The 19,719-nt window shown below is 42.1% G+C and overlaps 3 protein-coding genes across 3 annotated transcripts; 2 read left to right on the top strand and 1 right to left on the bottom strand.

The window, feature by feature from the left end:
• The first annotated feature begins 220 nt into the window (after positions 1 to 220).
• Positions 221 to 2,230, top strand: LOC120724092 (zinc finger and BTB domain-containing protein 5-like). The gene has a single exon (XM_040016059.1). It carries the CDS (start codon positions 221 to 223, stop codon positions 2,228 to 2,230), a length of 2,010 nt encoding a protein of 669 aa, XP_039871993.1.
• Positions 2,231 to 2,839: 609 nt separating this feature from the next.
• Positions 2,840 to 6,286, bottom strand: grhpra (glyoxylate reductase/hydroxypyruvate reductase a). The gene is made up of 9 exons (XM_040016139.1): positions 6,079 to 6,286; positions 5,741 to 5,871; positions 5,111 to 5,183; positions 4,910 to 5,026; positions 4,730 to 4,818; positions 4,526 to 4,627; positions 3,375 to 3,510; positions 3,129 to 3,259; positions 2,840 to 3,025 (listed from the first exon to the last, which is right to left on the bottom strand). Exons 1-9 carry the CDS (start codon positions 6,162 to 6,164, stop codon positions 2,904 to 2,906), a joined length of 987 nt encoding a protein of 328 aa, XP_039872073.1. The 5' UTR covers positions 6,165 to 6,286; the 3' UTR covers positions 2,840 to 2,903.
• An 897-nt stretch (positions 6,287 to 7,183) lies between these two features.
• si:ch211-203d1.3 (protein phosphatase Slingshot homolog 3) lies at positions 7,184 to 19,584 on the top strand. The gene is made up of 17 exons (XM_040016136.1): positions 7,184 to 7,557; positions 8,605 to 8,762; positions 10,153 to 10,190; positions 10,301 to 10,487; positions 12,307 to 12,422; positions 12,559 to 12,627; positions 13,470 to 13,535; positions 13,686 to 13,868; positions 14,201 to 14,294; positions 14,415 to 14,543; positions 14,774 to 14,820; positions 14,964 to 15,110; positions 16,465 to 16,665; positions 16,752 to 16,974; positions 17,077 to 17,163; positions 17,256 to 17,351; positions 18,314 to 19,584. The coding sequence occupies exons 2-17, from the start codon at positions 8,715 to 8,717 to the stop codon at positions 18,458 to 18,460; spliced, it is 1,878 nt and encodes a 625-aa protein (XP_039872070.1). The 5' UTR covers positions 7,184 to 7,557; positions 8,605 to 8,714; the 3' UTR covers positions 18,461 to 19,584.
• Positions 19,585 to 19,719: the final 135 nt, after the last annotated feature.

Here is a 19,719-nt window from a genome sequence, read left to right as displayed (position 1 = left end):
TCCGTGTTACCGTTGGACCAGGCCCGCCCATACTCCAGAGCATCTCTAGAAAAGCCGGTGGATCAGACAATAACGCCGCTAAACACTGGAGCTGTGCTCCAAGAGGCTGTTCGCAGCGGATGAGGAGATAAGCTCGGTTTCTTATCGATCGACCGGCCCGATGGATTCTCGATGATAATCTGATATCCTTAGTGTTTAATAACCAGCTCCATTGGCCGTGATGAACTTTCCAAGTCACTTCCAGCATATTTTCAAGCAGCTCAACCACCAGCGCCTCCAAGCTCAGCTGTGTGACTGTGTAGTGGTGGTTGGAGGTCAGACCTTTCAGGCTCACCGCTCCATCCTGGCAGCATGCAGTTCTCACTTCAGGGCTCTCCTCACCTCCAGCGACACTGCAGATGAGGCTGGAGGGTCAGGGGCTGACAGGTGTCGAGATGGTCCCAATGTGATAGAGCTCGATCCGGAGGTGGTGACCCCAGAGTCTTTCTCCACCCTGCTCGATATGATTTACACCTCCACTCTGTCCCTAGGGACCTCCAATGTGATGGATGTGTTACTGGCAGCATCACACCTGCACCTCAACGCCGTGGTCAAGGCCTGCAAGATACACCTGTCCAGGAAAAACTTCCCTGCCTCTGCGCCTAAAGGTTGGAGGTCTGTGCAGCAGCAGGAGCAGGAAAGTCCATCTTCCCAGGTAGCAGGCAGTTCACAGCAACGGGTCAGATCAGGCCTGGAAGAGGACCTCGATAAAGAGGAAATGGGAGAGGAGGTGAGTCAGTCTGGTGGGGATGAAGATTGTGTGGTAATAGTGGGGCATAAGAGAAAGCTGCATGAGGACAGGCTCAGTGACAAGAAGAGAACCTGCAGACTTCCTGGAGAAAACTATAAGGAGTGTTCGCCTATTGTTACCAGGAGCTGTGTGAGCCATGAGGAGAGAGGAGAAGCTCCGTTGTTTTCAGGTTGCCTGCAGATCACTGACACACTCTGGGAAAACCAAGGTGATGATGAGGAGAAGAAGTACAAAGCACCCAAGGGAGAATTAGAGGAAATCCAGCTGCCGAGCCAGTCGGATAGCAGCATAGCAGGTGTGTGGGAGAAGGGTGAACATACAGATGGAGACAGTGTGGTCAAGGTAAAGGTGGGAGAGGAAGAGGGAGACAAGCCTCAGATGGCAGTGATTGAGGTGAAAAAAGAAAATCTAAGCTCATATTCTCCAGATTTGTTAACCAGTAATTCTCCTCCGTCTCCACTGGAAGCCTGCACAGATAATTTGAATGCACAATTCAGTGGCGAGAAGATGGCTGCAGCCAGCCCAGCAACATGTAATGTTGGCTCTTTACAGTCAGAGCTGTGCACAGATCTTCGCACAGAGGAGCAGGGAGAAACTGGAGATTTGGATGAGGACTCGGCGGATGGTGAGGGCCTGGACAGCCTGTCAGACCTGGCCTTTTCCTGCTTCCTCAATCCCGGCACTGAAAGCGTCATGGGAGCTCTGGAAGAAGATGACAGTCTAGCCAGCCTCACGGCTGCTGCCACAGCTGCTGCTGCCGCCGCCAGCGAAGCTCCTCCAGCTCTGGTAGATGCAGGTGAGCAGGATCAAAAGTCAGACGAGGCAAACACCTCTACTGCTCAGTCTTCAGACTCTTCATCTTCACTTATCTTTCCGGTCACCTCGGTCCCCTTGCAGCAGCTTCTCCCAACTCAGAGCCCAGGATTTAGTGACACCATCATCCTCCAGCCCACCCAGAGCTCTCTAACAGGGTTCCTGAGCACCGTCAGACCACCACTCAGTGCGGGAGCCCCTGTCGTCCAACCCTCGAGGGCAGGGAAAAGCTCAGTAGCAACAACCTTCCGTCGAATCGCCCCCAAAACGCAACCTGGATCAGAAGCCGGTACAGAGCTTTCCCATGGCTCTGGGGGGGACGTCGCCGATCGGCCACCTCTGACAAGAGCTTCAGAGGATGTTCTCTCCAAGTGCAAGAAAGCAGCTGCTGAGGACCACGTGCTGCTGGTGGAAGGGGAGAAAAAATATGCCTGCAAAATCTGCTGTAAAACCTTCATGAACTTGACTGACTGCAAGAAGCATATTCGTGTCCACACAGGAGAAAAGCCCTACCCCTGTCCCAAGTGTGGCAAGCGCTTCAGCCAGTCCTCCCACCTGTATAAGCACTCGAAGAACACCTGCTTAAACTGGAAAGATGACCAGTCTTTGGCAGGCACTTTGCTCTAAATATGGACTTATTTATTACTATTTAATTAAATTAAGTCTATAAAATGTATCCAAACTGATGCAAATGCACTGATGATGGTTTAAATTGTTGCTGTGCTACAAGTTAATGAGAATAAATGATTCATTTGGTCTTTTTTATAGATCACTAATCTATTTTTTAACATGAGATAATACAAAATCACACACTTTTGTGCATGAAAGTTGGCTTTTTATTCTTCAGAAAAATCATATTTCATTACAAAAACTGGAGTGTTATGCTGTTTCAGTAACGGGAGACATGAAGTATTAGCAGAGAAAGTGCAGATAAGGAAGTTCATCATGGTAAATATTGCATTTTAAAATGGGGGAGATGAGTTTTAAGAATACATTATAGTGTATTTTGAGAAGTTTTAGGGTTAACAAGGGCCAATGGTTTGTTCTTTAGGCCATTTTTAAAGTACTTGAATATATTTCACAAAAATGCACCAATCATTTCCTTCCTCAAAAATGCACAATGAATATAACGAGTGCTATCGGTGTCAAAAATGACAGATTAAAGTGAAACTATGAAGCCAACACTGATCATGTACCCGACCATGACTGAACTACATTCTTACTATTCTTTTCATCCACATTACTTCATTATTGTTTTCTGCTGTCAGCAGAAGAGGCACAGCGGCTCACTTTGAGGCTCTTAGAGGGTGAGTTCACTGGGCATGTCTGTGCCCTGCAGACCACCCAGCAGGTTTCGCGCTGCCAACACCGACATGACGCCTCTCGTGGAGTAGGTGGCACTGCCAATGTGAGGTAACACCACTGCACGGGATAAAAACAGGACAGAAAATATTTTTTTAAACAGTAAATTAAACATTAGAGGTCAGAAGCAGACATCTACGCGGGGAACAAACTTTCTGCTCACCGCAGTTCTTTAGCGTGAGAAGCTGGTGGTTTGTTGGAAGTGGCTCAGGTGTTGTGACATCCAGTCCAGCTGCGGCTATCTGTCCACTGCTCAGTGCCTCATATAGATGCTCCTGATTCACCACAGCCCCCCTAAATCAAATAATTCACTGTATGATGATGGGGATTTATTGTTATTAAAAAAGTACAAGGGCACAGATTATTGTCGCAGTCCGATCCTCAACCTCCTTTAGACACACTGGTCTACCTGCTAGTATTGATGAAGACTGCGGTGGGTTTCATCTTGCTGAAGAAACTCTTGTCGCACATGCCCTGGGTTTCTGGTGTCAGGGAGCAGGAAACAACAATGAAGTCGCTCTCAGACACAAGTGTGTCCAGGGGAACTGATCAACAGAAGAGGTGACACAGGACAAACACGTAGATTAACAATCAATAAAATATCCACTATGAAACTATGAAGCCAACACTGATCATGTACCCGACCGTGACTTATTCTTTTCATCCACATCACTTCATTATTGTTTTGAATGAACGTCTTTCCCAAAACCCAGTTTGTTGGAATATAAATGTGAATGTACTCCTCCAAAAATTGTTATGTACAATGTAAATAAGGATATAAAGCAATTTAAGCCCTATATGAGAACACGCATCCTGTTTTTTGTAAAGTGTTTGCTTCCAGTGCCAGCATCGCCTTTAAAAGGAGAGGAACAAAAGGCCTGACTGGGTATAAAAAAAGAGGATGTGAGTAAAACTGAGACAGAGAGGTTCACCACTCTGTAAACACTACATACAAAACATTAAAAGTACAATAATCACGTCTGCTTCACAAAACAAGGGACAAGGCTGTGTCTGTGATCTCTGGGCCCTTGGGCAGCGCTGCATTTATCACAGACAGAAATCTGCAGTAGAAGTAAATATGTTGCACTTATTGTCACATCTAAAGATGATGGAAATACCAAGGCTTGTGGATGTATTAGTGATGATGTAAGATGGTGTTATCCTAATTTATTTAATCCCTTCAGCAACTTGAGAGTACTGTGATTTGATCTTTATTTTTCTATTCTATTCCATCTATCCATCCATTAAATCTACCACGTATTAAATCTACATCATTAATTGCCAGGAATAAAACCTTTGGACAGGCCTTGTGTGTAAATTTGCACAAGAGCTCAGATGCCATCTTCACTGTAGTTTCTTTGTTTCAATCCAGCCATTTACAGTTAAATGTGGGGTTTAACTGATGTGCAACACATTGCATTCTGTATAATTCACATTTTGTGTCCACATGCCTTTGGAAACAGGGTTAAATTAGGTTTACAACTACTGCCCTCCCCTTTCTACCTTGCTGTGCTTTATCATCCCCCTCTCGCTGTGTGCATTTCTCTATTCATTCCTTACCAAACTCTCCGTTCACTTCAGCAGCGTGCGGCTTGGCTGTTCTCCCAGAGTACAGAAGTCTCTTTACTCCGAATGGCATGAGTCTCTGAGCTATGGCCATGCCTGCACACGAACACAAGCAGTTATTCAACTACCATCAAGTCTTAAATGCTAGGAGGAAAATCTGATCAGACTTTGCAAATTAGATATGGTTATAAAGTCAACCTATGCGTCCCAGTCCAATGACTCCTACAGTGCTGCCAGAAAGACCGTAACCACACAGCCAGAGAGGTTTCCATGAGCTCCAGCCACCACTTACGGGAAGAAAAAGTGTGATCACTGTATAACTAATATCAGCAATTTGAGCTGAACGGTTAGAGAAACAACCGTTGAGGTGAGACTGACTTTTTCACCTCCTCCACTCCCTCTGGTAATCTGCGAGCGGTGGCCAGCAGCAGAGCCACAGTCAGCTCTGCTGTGGCATCAGTCAGGACATCCGGGGTGTATCCAACACGAATACCACTGTTGAAAACAAAACATAGGTATAACTGAGAAGGCATATAGTGTGTCCTGTTATTGGTTAAAAGTGAAGTTCAGTTGGTTCACCGTTTTTTGATCTCATCGATGGCTAGGTGGTCGAATCCCACAGACAGCGTGCTGATCACTTTCAAGTTCGGCCCTGAAATCAAAGACAAAACAGCTAAGCAGTCACGTAGCTGTCAAATAAATGTAATCAAATCCCGAGGTTAAAAGCAACAAAATGGCCATCTTCATCCAGACAATATAAGCTGAATGATTAACAGTGATTATGGACAGACCTAAGGGGTTCAGGCCTGATAAATAAAGTCACTGTTTAACTTTTTAAACATTTCTCTATGAGTGTACAGTGTATGGTTGTAATCTTGTATAGCGTGTTGGAGTCTAACCCCCTCCCCCCCATGTTAAAGTTGGCCTCCTGTCCATTCCAGTGTGCTACAGACCCTGACAGACAGATCCAAATCAGTACTACTACACAGGGTAATCAAGTGCCCCACTTTGTGTGGGAATGCACAGCATTTATATTTCCTGTCCCCCACGGTCCCTCAGTGAATGAAAGTCAGGAAAACACACATAGGAAAAACGATTATTTCTGGTGATAAATATATCAAAAGCATTATTAAAAAAATCACCCACACTCATACAGTTTATTTAGTCTGCTTAGATCTGGTCACCCTACCACCTGAGGGCAGTGCGTACCTGCAGCCTCCAGGACCTCAGCATCGATCTTGTCCGACAGCAGGCACAGAAGACCGTGAGCCCCCTGAATACCTTTGAGAAGGTCTGCCCTCGGAACAGGCTCATCGGAGTCCCACTGAGACACCTCACACCTGCTTCCAACGAGACACGACAAGAACGAGATGCATGAAGTAGCATGTCATTCAAACATGCAGGCTAGCTTGTGCAAGCAGAGAAAACTTCGAGTAATGGTGTGGCAACAGGAGTGTATAAACATGAATCACAGCGTGCATGAGCCGATCTGCACAACACTGTTAAGGACAGCTTGCTGTTCATTCACACACAAAAACACTTCGTACACTCCAGCCGCTGACAGGATCTTCAGCCCCTCTTGCGGGATGCGCCTCGTTATGAAAACCTTCATGAGTTTTCCCGCTGACTGCATCCCACTTTAACGACAGAAAACCTGCACACTCAAGACTTAAACTTGAAGCTTTTAACCTTCAACGTCAGCAGAGCCCGGGCTACTCTCGAGACGCCAGGAAGTAGTCAAACTCACACCACTGCGCCTGCGTGGTAGGGACTGGGTGCAGATACTAGACTCGCTACTTCTTTTGGCATTCCCATACAATTCGAATAAAATTTAATGATAGCCATAAAAGACATGTATCCATCTGCCTGTTATCTTATTGGTTAGAGTTCAAAGCCTGCTTCCACGTGTTTTTATTCATTTTTGGGGGTACAATAACAGGATTATCATACAGGAATCCCAGCAAAGGAATGTTTACATCACTCTTCCGATTTTACCCCTTGCCACCCGGCGGGATGAAAATGAAAGGAGTGGACAAAACCATAACAATAAACTGTGGTCGTAAAACGCATGCGCATTGTAATGTCAAAGTACACAACATAAAGTTTTTTTTTCCCCGGGGATCCTCACTACAGGCATGTGTATATAAATTCATAATCAGACAGCTTATGTTGGTTAAATGTGCTATAAGCTATAAATAAAATAGACCTGACAATCAACACAAAAAGACTCAGACAATTGTTTTTTTTTAAATAATGGATGCTTCAAGTATATTTTTAGTTTAATAAAAATTAAAGAATTAATTCACACAACTGCATGCTAAAGTTAAAAGACAGAAATGATTCAGGTTAGCTCACTGGGCGACCCTTTGCTGTGTGTCGTCCCCCCCAAGCTTTCTGTCTGTCTCCACTATCGCTAGAAGTAAAATAAAGGCAAAATGGTCCCAAGAAAATATTAAAAAGAAACACCTACCATCTATCCTAAAATATAGAGATTATTTGTTAAATAAGGAGTGGCTCAAAACGTATATCCAAAATGATTTCTCCCTGTTAGCGACGTGTCCAACACATGCAGTTTGTTGGGGCTCACCCTATAAGCTCAATGCTGCCCCCTACAGTGAAATGCACTTACCGCGTGCAAACCGTTTGACTTAATATTTCCTCTTTTGCTGCTTCATATTTATTTGATTCTGCAGCAGCACAGCAAAAGCAAAACGTGCAAAATCTTTCAGCCTACTGCTCCAGAGACTCGTGGACTAGACATGAACTAGATGCCTAATTTTCTTCACGCGCCTGAACAATTTGCTTGCGTAAGACGTCACCGTCTCCTCCTGCTCCGCGCGACGCTGCTCTTCGCTCGCTGGTTTAAAAAAAAAAAAACTCTCCAGAGGAGTAGCCTCTGCGCTCTGTAAATGGTCAAGTCCTCACCCTCAGAAAGCAACAGAGGGCGGAATAAGGAGCTCTCGGTACGGAAGGAAAACAAGCAGGCTCCGAAGCAGGAAATTAGAGTGAGGACCCAGCTTGGAGAGGTAAGAAAAAGCCCTTCTTGAGGCTTTAGAGGTTATCTGTTGAATGCCAAGACTGGCTGTAAGAGGCTACATATTACTGCTAGCTTGTTTGCGATCACTGCAAAAGGAGCTACTCTTTGCGTCGAGCCCGTCTGTCAGTATTAAAACCATGTAGTTACGATAACTCACTCGATAACAGCTCCAGGAAAGAAATAACTTTATTGTCCGCATGCACCGAGCTGAAGCCGTATTTGCTGTCATATTACGAAGGCGTTACCGCGGTGTTCATGTGTCAATAATAGAGCCAAGGTAGCGGCAAGAGGCTCTCTCTCTTTTTTCTAGTAGTTTAACTTCAATATGCTTTTAACTTCAACACCATTTACGCTGAATGCGTCTGAACCTGCAAACCACGGAGAACCAGCAGTTATCTAAATTTCTGTTTAATCTTTATTGGCCGATATATTTTTTTTTTACCCCAGCCACATCCTCATATAGACTGCATGTTTCAGCACAAATCTAACGAGCATGACGCTCAGTTATCGGTTTATCTGTTTTAATATAATGCCATTTGCAGTGTTGTTTTTGTGGCTGCTTCTAATCGTGTTCGTGTTGTTATGTACACAATAGGGGGTTTTTGCAGCGCTAAAGTCATGCCGTTTGATTTCTGTGGGAGGAATGGTGGTAATTGATCCATTGTTATTAAAAGTTACAATCTATAAAACATGACGTTTTTTATATATAGAATAATTAGATGAGCATGCTGTTTTTAGATGTTGCTGAAAGTTCTTGGTACTTTAAGTCAATTATGGTAAGATGTTGTAAATATAGCCATGGTTTGCCATTACTGGTGTAATCCGTACAGAAATATGACAGCACGTGGATGCTCTACATATATATATATATATATATATATTTGGATATTGTATTTCCTCATATTGCACAACTATGCTTTACCTGGATTTGTGAAAATGGTTCAGCAGCAATTTTTCCTGACTTCCTAAAACCACACTGATACCAAGCTTATTTATTGAACGTAACTGCATTCCAAACATCCATGTTTCATTTCAGAAAATAATACCAGTACTGACCCCACCCACGGCACAGTTTTGGCTGAGGAACCAGCAGAGCCTGTCTAGGTCTGCAAGAAACAGCAGGTTAAGTGCAGACGGACCTGCACAATGGCTCTGTTGACCCTGCATAGGATCCCATCCATTTCCACCACGCCAGTGAGTTCAGTATTATCTCCCCGTTTTGCTGTACACAAACATTTTGCATCGTGTCAGCAGATATTATGTTGTTTACTTTTCTTTTATAAAGAATGATTCAGAACGTTGACTACAAGCCATTCATGCCAGCCCCTGAAAAGGTCTGCGTGAACTGCAGCGGCTCCTGAATGTGTCCCTTTGTGGATATCATCACTACATTTGCCTGAATGATAACAAGGCAGATTTGTTTTTCACTTGTAGACAGGGATGCGATCGCACTGATAGGCTTACATGGTAGAAATACCACAGATATAACTCTTGTTAAAGCATTGTCAGATAGTGATTAAATCACTTGCATATAAAGGCCCACTGCATCAATACTCTATCATCCGCTTCTGTCACTCACATCTCCTCTTCTCTCATTCTCCTGCTGCATCATAAATATTTTTTTCAGCATTATGTCAAAGGCCTGGCTTTCCCCTCTGGTCTCTATCATTGCAAATTAAACCATAAATAACTTTACTGTGCTTCCAAGTCTCATTTTTTGCATATTTATGTCACAGAATCTAAACGCTCTGCTATCTTAACTTGTGTTTTCTCCTTTTTTTTTTTTTCCTTCTTCAAACCCTCATCGTTCCGCTCCTGGCTCCTGCCCACTTCTCCTCTTCTGTTTCTTTTTTTTCTTTCTCTTTTTCTTGACTCTGTCTGGACTTGTCAGTTGCGTAACAGGTAATGTTACTGTCTCAAGTTTCTTTCTCTGTAAACCCTTGTTACTACTGCTACTTCTCTTGTTTCTTTCCCCCCCTTCCCTCTTTACGCATTGCATTTCTCTTTCATTTACTGTTATTTTTTTTCTGTTATTTCATTGTTTACCTACTTAATGTTACTCCGCCTCCCCTATGCCACTTAGCTCTTTGTGTCTGTCTCTTCACTGCTGCACCTTATCTGTATTGTACCACATTTCACCCGAGGAACTTTTTCCCCCCCACTGTTTTGTGGCCAAATTTTAGACAGGAAAGACATCACACTCAAACATGTACATACATGTGTACATACAGTGCTTCTAGTGTTTCCAGGATATTTGTTGGCTTCTTTCAGCACCGTTGTCTTTATTAAGTTGGAATGAATTAATTCTGAGAGCATTAGAAACACTGTGTAACAGGTTTTTCATTTTAAGTAGCATTTGAATCTCGAGCATCTTCTCTGACCCTCTTTTGGGAGCTAGATATTTTCACTTTATTGTAGTTGCCAACAGCCTGCCTAACAAAATCATTACAGACTTTGTAAATGTAATTATAGGTAAATCAAAGTTAACGTGGTGAACTGCACACATACAAACCAACCAGACTTTTTTTTGGTTCATGATTCCTGATGATGAAGATTTATTTTTTAAATGTATTTATTTTCTAAGGATGAAGGCCTCCAAAGAAGAGGAAGACTTCAGAAAAGGTAGCTGTAACCCACATGACATTTAAATAGTTCTAAACTGCACACCTAGGAAAGACAATAACCAGTTACTTGATGGCTGCAGCAGTAACCTCCTCTCTGTAACTCTGTAGAGAGAGCTTTGCCCTCGTTAAAGGGGCAGTCCTCCTGCTGGAAGATGGCAAGAGCGGGAGCCTTCATCAGGAGATGTCTCGCACCCCGACTTCTCCTGTCAAGCAAAGCAGCGGCGTGCCAGACATGCGCCACACACATCTCCGTGCAATGATTGAACACCTCAGACCAGAAGATACAGTGAAGCTGGTGAGGACTCGTGTCTTTACAGATCATATCAGCAAAATCAGAAAAATGTCACACTGAAACAATTAATTTTTGTCTTTGATCAACAAGTAAACTTATACGATTGTATCACTGGCAAAGGCCGTAACTCCAAAATGTTGAGTTTTGGTAAATATTATGGCTTATGATGTTAAGACAACCTAAAGGTGAGTGTTGTTGCACATATTGATTTTTTCAAAGGGTAGGTGACTAAAGGGAAAATTTCAGTCACTCACTACAAGTCACAAACCTTTAGAGACAGTGAGTTACCAGCTTTTTGGTCCTCAGTATCACTAGCATCAAGCTAACTTGCGTAAATATTATTCTTGTAATATTTCTATAGTATGGTATAGGAAAATTTGTGGCTATGTACAGAGCTATTATTTGGTGTTGATGACAGCATTCACAAAGAAAGGCACAATATTCCCATTTAATTTTCTGTATAGTAGCCAAAAAACTACCTGCCTTAATCTCAAACTGGCTTAATAAGGCATCACACAGACTTTGTACTATGAAATTAGCAGCACATAAAGCTCCTCCTGGATAAGATCCCGAAAATATCCAGTCACCAGTGCATGTGTGAAACTGCCTGGTAGGAAGCATCAGTAAAATATCACGTGTAATGGGTGGGCAATTTAATCTTGAAAGTATATCGCAATATTCCAAGCAAATTTGCAACAAGAACATTGTTGAGGATGTATAGAGAAAAATACGGAACAACATTTTATTGATGCTTGCAGGCAGCTGGAGTTTTAAGAGTAATTAAATGAAAGGCATTTTCAAACTTTGTTTTCCAATGAGCTACTGTCTTTCCAAATTTGAATTGTGAAACAATGTACCAGCAGCAGCATTATAACACAGAATAGGGGCAAAGTCAGGTAGTGTTTGTCCTAAAAAATGTTTTAGTTAAAGTATAAGATAATTGTTTTATTCTTTGGGTTAATAACAGCTGAAGTAACTTAACCTTGCAACTCTTCAGGGGGAGCATGATATTGTCACATAAGAAAACTAAAAAATGTTTTCCATTTGGGTTGTTGTCTCTTGGGTTGAGCTTTTCAGCAAGTTGCTTATAGCCCTCCTTTTCCATTTGGATTGGTATCATCGCTTTGACCAAACAATATATATTAGTAATTTCCATCCACTGTTTCTGCTTCCTGTCATATGAAGCTTGCTTCAGCATTGTTGATGTAAGACATTTGTTTACTTTTGTGTTGCACATCACTAGCTGCTTCACTTTTATAGCCAGGTTGCATTTTTGCCTCAAGTGGTGAAAAACTTTTGTTCTGTCCACCTTCAGTGTGAACAATTTACTTGCATATTTTGCCAGGGACACCTGGCTCTTGCCCTCAGACGTGCCCGGGCTTGTCTTATTCTTGCTCTAGGGAATGTAAATGCATGGTGTTGCTATAGCAATGAAATGGTGATATGATATTTTTATGTCATATCAAAATTTCATTCAATTCAATTTTATTTATAAAGCACCAAGTCACAAACTGTACTTGTAGCTTTTCTCGTTTCAGCTTGTTTCAGCAAAACTATAGGTAGAGGCCTTTAACCAGACAGGAGCCAGCCATGATCTCTGTAAAGACAACATTTACTTCCCTGATTTGAGTTTTCCTTTAAGGCCAAAGAAAATAAACTACGCAGGACATTTTACACCACTTGCAAATACCCAACCTTATTTGGCAACTTTAGACTTAAAAAGAAAACCATGATTATTATTATTTTTTTTGCATGTAAAACACAGTGCTCACAAGTTGTGTGTTTCCCTGTCATCCCTCCCTCTATGTATCTTTTCATGCAGGCGGTGCAGTTAGATTCTGTTAGCTCAGTAAGAGTCAGGTATCTGATCGTGGTTTCCACACTGGCCAACAAACATGAGAGCATCCTGCTGGGCATGGATTTCCCCAACTCAGACAGGTGTGTGTAACCAAGACAAAGGTGTACAGTTGCACAAGATACGATTTCTGTTCTGTTAATAATTCCTGGTTAAGGTTTAACAAGTACAATTTCCTCCTTTGTCTTGTGTGTATGTGTCCTCCCCTTCTGTTTCTAGTGATCGTTGCACCATCGGTCTGGTACTGCCAATATGGAGCAATACACAAGTTTATCTGGACGGAGATGGGTAAGAAGCATGTTTTTAAAGAAGGATTAAGGATTATATTCAGTGTAAAAGCAAGCGTGAGGAAGTGATTGGTAGGCTGCTGCACAGACGGTGCAGCCTGATTTCTGGGATTTTGGCCAGAGATAATATGAATGAGTAATGTCCTTATTTTTGGAGTTGAATCATTCTCTGTGAACTACAACAGCTCCTGTCACTCAGTCACATCATTGCATAAGCATGGAGGTCATGTGTTTTTAATAATGAAATGAAAGTAAAGTATGGTTAGTTTCTTTATGCGACTGTGTATTGAAAGGTTAGTGAGTTTAGCTGCTTTAAAGTCTTAATAAATTTATTCTTTGACTGCATTGTAGTGTGTGAAGAGCATCAAATGTCCATTCCAGCACATTTAGTGTGTCTTCAAATAGCCGGCTATGTCTTGATTAAAACAGTTTGGGCTGCTGATGCTCAAAAAAGGATAGAAGAGCTGATCTCTCAGTAAACTGAGAGGTGTTGGGTTTAAAAACAGTTGGGCTAACATGATGGAGTGCTTAATCTGCTGTGTTTTAAATGCGCGTGCATGCTTTAGTGTCATCCAAGTGTGTTTGCCATGTCACACCAGTATGTTCCCCCTCATCAGGCTGGATCACACCTCCAACTGTGCTAATCAATCACTGTCCTCGCGTTTTCATTCCACAAGAACAAGAACTAATTCTAATCACACTGAATTATTTCTCTCTTGTGTGTCAGACTGTGATGTAGCACAATGATGCTTCTTAACACTGTTACTGTCTTATTTCTCGTTCTTCTCTTTCTCGTCGTCAGGCTTAATAATGAGCGTTCACATTTCTGTGTGTTTCCTGTAGTGGCTTTAGCGTGAGCTCAGCAAAAGAGACCAGAATCTTTAAACCGGTTTCCATGCAGACCATGTGGTGAGTGATGCTTATATCCCCACTGTGGCAGCGTCCAGCTGCTCACTTTGCATATCAATAGCTTTCATTTGCTCTAAATTTCAAGATAAGTCGTTAATACACATAGTGATGTTCTGTTTGCTTTTCCTCTCCCCTCTCTCCTCTTGTAAGGTCAGTGCTGCAGGTGTTGCATGGCTGCTGTGAGCGTGCAATCAAGGCAGCTTTGATCCCAGGCTCTGGGCTGGAATGGGCTCGGCACTACCACCGGCACATCGAGTCCGATCGCAACTGCCTCAATGAGTGGGAGGTCATGAATGACCTGGAGTCGATCCGTAAGGACAGCGATGGACAGAGGTATGCTTTTATTTGTAGTAGCCAAGGGAGTTGATGTGATAGAAAAAAATAATGTACGTTAAGATAATTTACTAAAGTATCATTTTAAGTTATTGGTCCCGGAGTTGGAAAATTCACAATCCACCACACGTAAACGTTGTGTGCTTAAAATCCTATGTTTTAAAAAAGGAACAGCTGTAGCATCAAGTGGAAAATACCTCAAAAAGACTAATTAAACATGGCACTTTCACTGCTTAATGTTGCTATTAATGTAGTAATAATAAGAAACTGTTCTTATTGCTTGTGCCTCCCTGCCAGTTGGTACTAAAATTTCTCTTTTGTTCTCTGGGAAGTTCGGCAGAGAGAGTTTCCAGTGAGATCCTGATCAAAGAACACCTGAGAGACATCATGAGGACTGAAGACCTGGACAACCTCACATCCAAAATGGTGAGAAGTGTGGGAAGCTAGAGACAGGAAGTTGGTTTTAGAAAGAAAAAAAAAAGTCAAATTATTAGAGCATAACTGAGGTGAAAAAATGTGACAAAATGCATTCATTCTCTGCTGTAGGTGCACGCTACCCTGGAAACCAGGATAGGCTTTGACATGAGACCCTACAAGGAGTACATCGACAATGAGATCCTGGTTACCATGGCTCAGATGGACAAGCCCTCCAAAATATTTGACTATCTATACCTGGTGAGTCATTGTTAAAGGTCAGATAGAGTTAAAAGCCATATTATGTACAGCCACTTTTGTTTGGTCAAAAAAATTGACATGGCTTTTAGTGCCAGGATGTTGTCATGTGACTGTAACTTCCCCTTTCAGATCTGTGTTGACAGCGATAGGGAAGATGGCTCTGTCAGCCCTTTCCTTTTCATCTTCTCTGACCTTTCTTTAACCTTTTTTTAAATTTTATTTGGTTTCAGGGCTCCGAGTGGAACGCAGCTAACTTTGAGGAGCTGCAGAAAAACAAGTTAGTAGTTGAACCTGTAACACTTTCTGCAGCTCTGTGTGTTGTGGTCTGTCTCTGTATCCCATTAACTCACTATAAGGGTAATATTTAACTATGCACTATGTTTTGCTCTGGCTCTGAGTGTGTCTCTGCATGTTTTTCAGCGTGGGCTACATTCTGAATGTGACGAGGGAGATTGACAACTTTTTCCCAGAGTCCTTCAATTACATGAACATCAGAGTGTACGATGTGGAAGCCACAGACTTGCTGTCCCATTGGCCAGCTACATTTAACTTCATCAACACTGCAAGGTACCAGAGGCTTTTTAAATCGAGACTTGTAAAAAGGGTTGTAATTGTTCCAGTGGGACAGAAGCTCGGTTAGGGGCTGAAATGTGTGAATCTAAATATCCATAGAGGTCTGTCTATGACATACTGTAAATGAGAGGGAGACAGGTGGAAAGGTGAAGAAGAAAGGAGTGGAGATAATAAAGGTAGATGATTTAAATGCACAAGAGAGTGCAGACAGGGTTTCGTGGGTGGGGATGAGTGTCAGGGGTTATTTGTGAAGAAGGATAGCAGCAAGAGTGAAGGGGAAGGTTTGCAAGATGGTTGTGAGACCTGACAGTGACAGTGACAAAAAGACAGAAGGCTGAGGTGGAGATGGCAGAGCTGAAGATGCTCTGGGTACACTATGTTCCCATGGTCTGCAACAAGACTGTACAAGTCTTCACAGTCTGACATGTTATGCATTCAGAAATGTTCTTCTGCATACCTTAGTTTTAACAACTTATTATTTGAATTACTGTTGTCTTTCTGTCAGCTCTAAGCAATCCCCTCTGACACTGACAAAGCATTTTTATCCAGAGAACCACTGCTCAGCTGATATTTTGTCTTTCCAGACCATTCTCTGTAAATCCCAGAGATGGTTGTGTGGTGAAATCACCATTCTTCCATCCATCTTGCATTATCGAGGAGTTGGAACGGTGTACTTAATATAGTGGCCAGTGAGCGTAAAATATAAAATGTTAGAGAGATTTAGCAGCACTGGCGCACTATATGCGTTACTTTAATCCTTTATAGACGAAGTGCTTCCCCCTGTTTCCAGTCTTTATGATGAGCTATGCTTGCTTCATGCAGCTTCATATTTAATGGATACTGCTGAGAGTGTTGTCGGTCTCTGTGCCCACTTTTAACAGAAAATGAAAGGCTACGTTTCCTCAAATATTGAATTCCATCAAGATTGGAATAACCACCAATTTCGCAGTTCACACTGTGACTCGGCTTCCCATTTCAAGTCTAATCTGTGTGAATGATGTCTACAAACGACGACTGAGTTGTGAAACATCATGACAGGCAGTATTCACACAACGAAAATAGAAAAATACTGCTTCTGTGTTTTCAGTTTACAGTTTGGAGTCTTGAAACAAAACCTGTGAGAGAAGGCCAAGCTACCCTACAATTAAAGCTGCAAATCTTAAATTTGTTCAGCTCCTCAGCCAGTTTGAAAGGTGCCACATGTTCACAAACCAGAAGTGTTTTACTGCCGAGCATTATTTTGCATGTGTGTATACATCCCAGCAGTTCTCCCTTCACGACTTAATATTTGTTAAGTAAAATCCAAAATCACGGTGTGAGTTTACGTCTTCATCTTTGTGTATTACAGGAAGAGTGGTCAGGCGGTGTTGGTTCACTGCAAGATGGGCGTGTCCCGCTCTGCGTCTACAGTGATTGCCTACGCTATGAAGCAGCAGCACTGGACACTGGATGTGGCACTGACCTACGTCAGGGATCGCCGGTCCATCATCAAGCCCAATGAGGGCTTCATGAAGCAGCTCCAGACCTACAGCGGCATCCTCAGTGCAAGGTTAGGCCTAGTGCTCTTTTTTTCCTGTTCTCTGTAGTTTGGGAGCTCAGTTGAGGAATGTGCTCTGTGTGCATTTATCATTCCAGCCAGCAGCGCCATAGTGCTCTCTGGAAGCGAAAGTCGAGAGACCAAAGACAAAAATCAGTTCGAAACGAGGAAAGAGGGGAGGAAGAAAAGACAGCCGAAAGTGAAGAAGAAGAAGAAGATGATGAGGAGGAGGAAGAAGATGATGAGGAAGATGACGGACTTGATGAGGATGATGGCGTAGATATTCCAGATGAAAAAAATGACTCAGGGGAAGACTGTGAGGTAATCAGATCCTGAGCAATTTATCACTTTTTAAAATCCAGATTTATTTATTTTTTTACCTTTACAGCTTTAACTCCTTTATATCTTATCAACCTCATCTAGGTGTTTGAACAGCCTGCCCCAAAGTCTGACACTATCCAAGACCCTGTGCAGACAGGCCCTGTGATTACTGTAAATGAACCAGAAAAGGTGAGCAGACTGCCTGACCTACATTTGTCCTCATATGTTCACGCAGAGTGCATCAAAGGCTACTCATCTTTTTACTTCTCTTTAATCTTCAGGTCATGCCGAGTGTTAATCGTAGTGGCAGAATGAACCTCTACTCATTAATGCAGTCCATCAGCGAGATGGATGATGTGGATAAAGGATATGATCAGGTAAAAGAAGCAGAGTGCTGGTCTCTCTAGCCTCCTCTTTGTAGTTAAGCTGACAGTTTGGAAATGGCTAATTTAGATTGAGGACATGTAGCGAAGCCTGTTGTTTGAAATAGCTCATGAATAAGGTTTTAACTATATGAGTCATGGTTCTTACCTCTCAGCTGTAAAAGGCTGATGGAGCATTGTCGTCACCCCAAGAATGAAGTGATGTAGGATTTTTTTATATTGTCATTACTACTAGGAGACTGAGGGGTAGCACTGGAGGCCGTTTGTATAGCAACTTTTTCTTCTTGTGATTATGTTAATATTTCTACAGACATACATATTGGAAAAAACACCCAAACTAGGTTTCATTTTTAATCAAAATCTTTAGTTTGACTCTATATAAGGACCTGTAAGGCCTTCCATCCCCCCTTTTTCACACCTTGTGTCCTGCCAGTAACTATACTACCAAAATAGTAGCTGATTTAGTCTTCTGTGTGAATCTTTCTAGAGATTATGATGTAATCCACTTCAGGGGTCAACATTATTTTTGGCAGCATTTATGGTTGTGTTGCTTTAGGTGCTAATCATCTCACAGTTACAGTTAAAAATATTTATCTGTCAAGTTTTTGTCTACTTTGTACATTTCCTTACATCAGTTCCAATAGTTTTGACATTTGTGAGTGCTTTCGTTGTTATTCCTTATCTTGAAGCGAGGACTGTTATGCCATCACTGATAAATTAAAAAACTGTTGTGAATAAGTAGCCAGAAATAGAAGGTATTGACGGTACTGAAGCAGGATAATCACAGTAGTCGCCGGCTACAACGTGTAGTTAGATTTCGACCTAGGTTTACGTCAGGTAGTCACATAGCGTTCAGAGGCATTTGGGGTTGCGATGTATCTGTGGAGTAGATTTCTTGCTGAAGAATTAATCCCAATGTTATAACTTTGTACTTTCCTACTTTGTTCTTTTCAAAGATGCCTGGCAGTCCGAGGCGGTCACCAGGACAGCGGAGGCGTAGCTATGGGCGCCGGTGTCTCACTCACCAGAAAGCATGTGTGGATGTTTCACCTGAACCATCCAGCCGGCCGGGCGCGGACCAAAGCAAGCCGCAAAGTGATTAAAAAGATGAACAAGCAGGGAGGTACAAGAGGAACTATAAACGAGGCACAGAGGAGAAAAGAAGGAACGTGAGCTCTGGGAACATGCCAAGGTTTTTATACAATGATCCTAAAGTCTTAATTTATATTTTGCAGGTCTTGGATTGCATATGTCACCTCATAAAAGCTATAGTAGATAGTTGATTTTTATAAGGGCCATGCTGCAGTATTGCTGTACCAGTGAAAGCCAGGATATCTGATAACTGAAATCATTGTGCATTATTGTATTATTATGTTTTATGTTTATGAAGGTATCCAAACATGTATGAACCAGCATGTCCCTGCTGAGCTCCCTCAGTCCCTCTTCCGTTTTTTTAAGCTCTCCTTTCAACACTTCAGAGGTATCTATGCAATAACTGTTTTAATTTCCTTATACGAGGCTGTATCCTGCCAGCCCAAAGCAGAAAGTGTTCATTTCCTCCTTCTCACAACACATACCGTGTGCAGATATGGAGGATTTCACTGTATCTAAGCTGTGCATTATGGATTATGTCATGGCTAGTTTTATGGCATACACCAGTTTGCCAAACTGTATTCCTCTGTGCCGGTGTGCCAATATATTTAAAGGAAATGTCTGTTTGCTAGGAACCTTTCCCACCTATTTTATTTTCATCCATTATATTTTGGCTCCAGGGCTACATGAGTGCCTTCAACCTGAGAATGAAAAGTGATTCTGTAATGATGTTTTTAATGTTTTAGCTTAAGTACAAGGTGGTGGTAATATATTGCATTTCTCTTGTACCATTTGCCACTTTTTTGTCATCATAAATGTGACTTTACAAGTTTGTGCACAATTACAGTATATATAGTCACATAATTGCTGATGGCCTGGGTGCATGTTTTGTGTTTTATACCAGCCTGTGAGAAGACACTGTTCAGGGTTTGAGTTTGTATTTATATGGACTTTGAATGGATCAACTTAAATTATTCCATGTTCTGTTTTCACTAGATGCTGATGAGGACATTTCTTATTTTATGCTGGTATTACTTTTTATCCAGTGAACCCAAGCTAAAAAAAAAAGAAAGCATTTAATCTGCATGCTCACTATTAGGGAAAAAAAAAAGAGGAAAAAAGAAAACATGCACTTTATAATCCCAACACACTGTTCCCACCGCCTGAGCCAACTTCACACTGTACTATGATTAAAATGATCAGTGATTGGTTTTTATTGTCATCCATTTCCTTATTGTAACAGACTCTCTGCTGCCTGCACCTCACTCTT

The sequence above is a fragment of the Simochromis diagramma genome, unplaced genomic scaffold (assembly GCF_900408965.1).
Source record: "Simochromis diagramma unplaced genomic scaffold, fSimDia1.1 OVJJ01000685.1, whole genome shotgun sequence".
NCBI classification, from domain to species: Eukaryota; Metazoa; Chordata; class Actinopteri; order Cichliformes; family Cichlidae; genus Simochromis; species Simochromis diagramma.
Note: the sequence above shows the minus strand (reverse complement) of the source record. Positions and strands in the feature narration are given on the sequence as shown.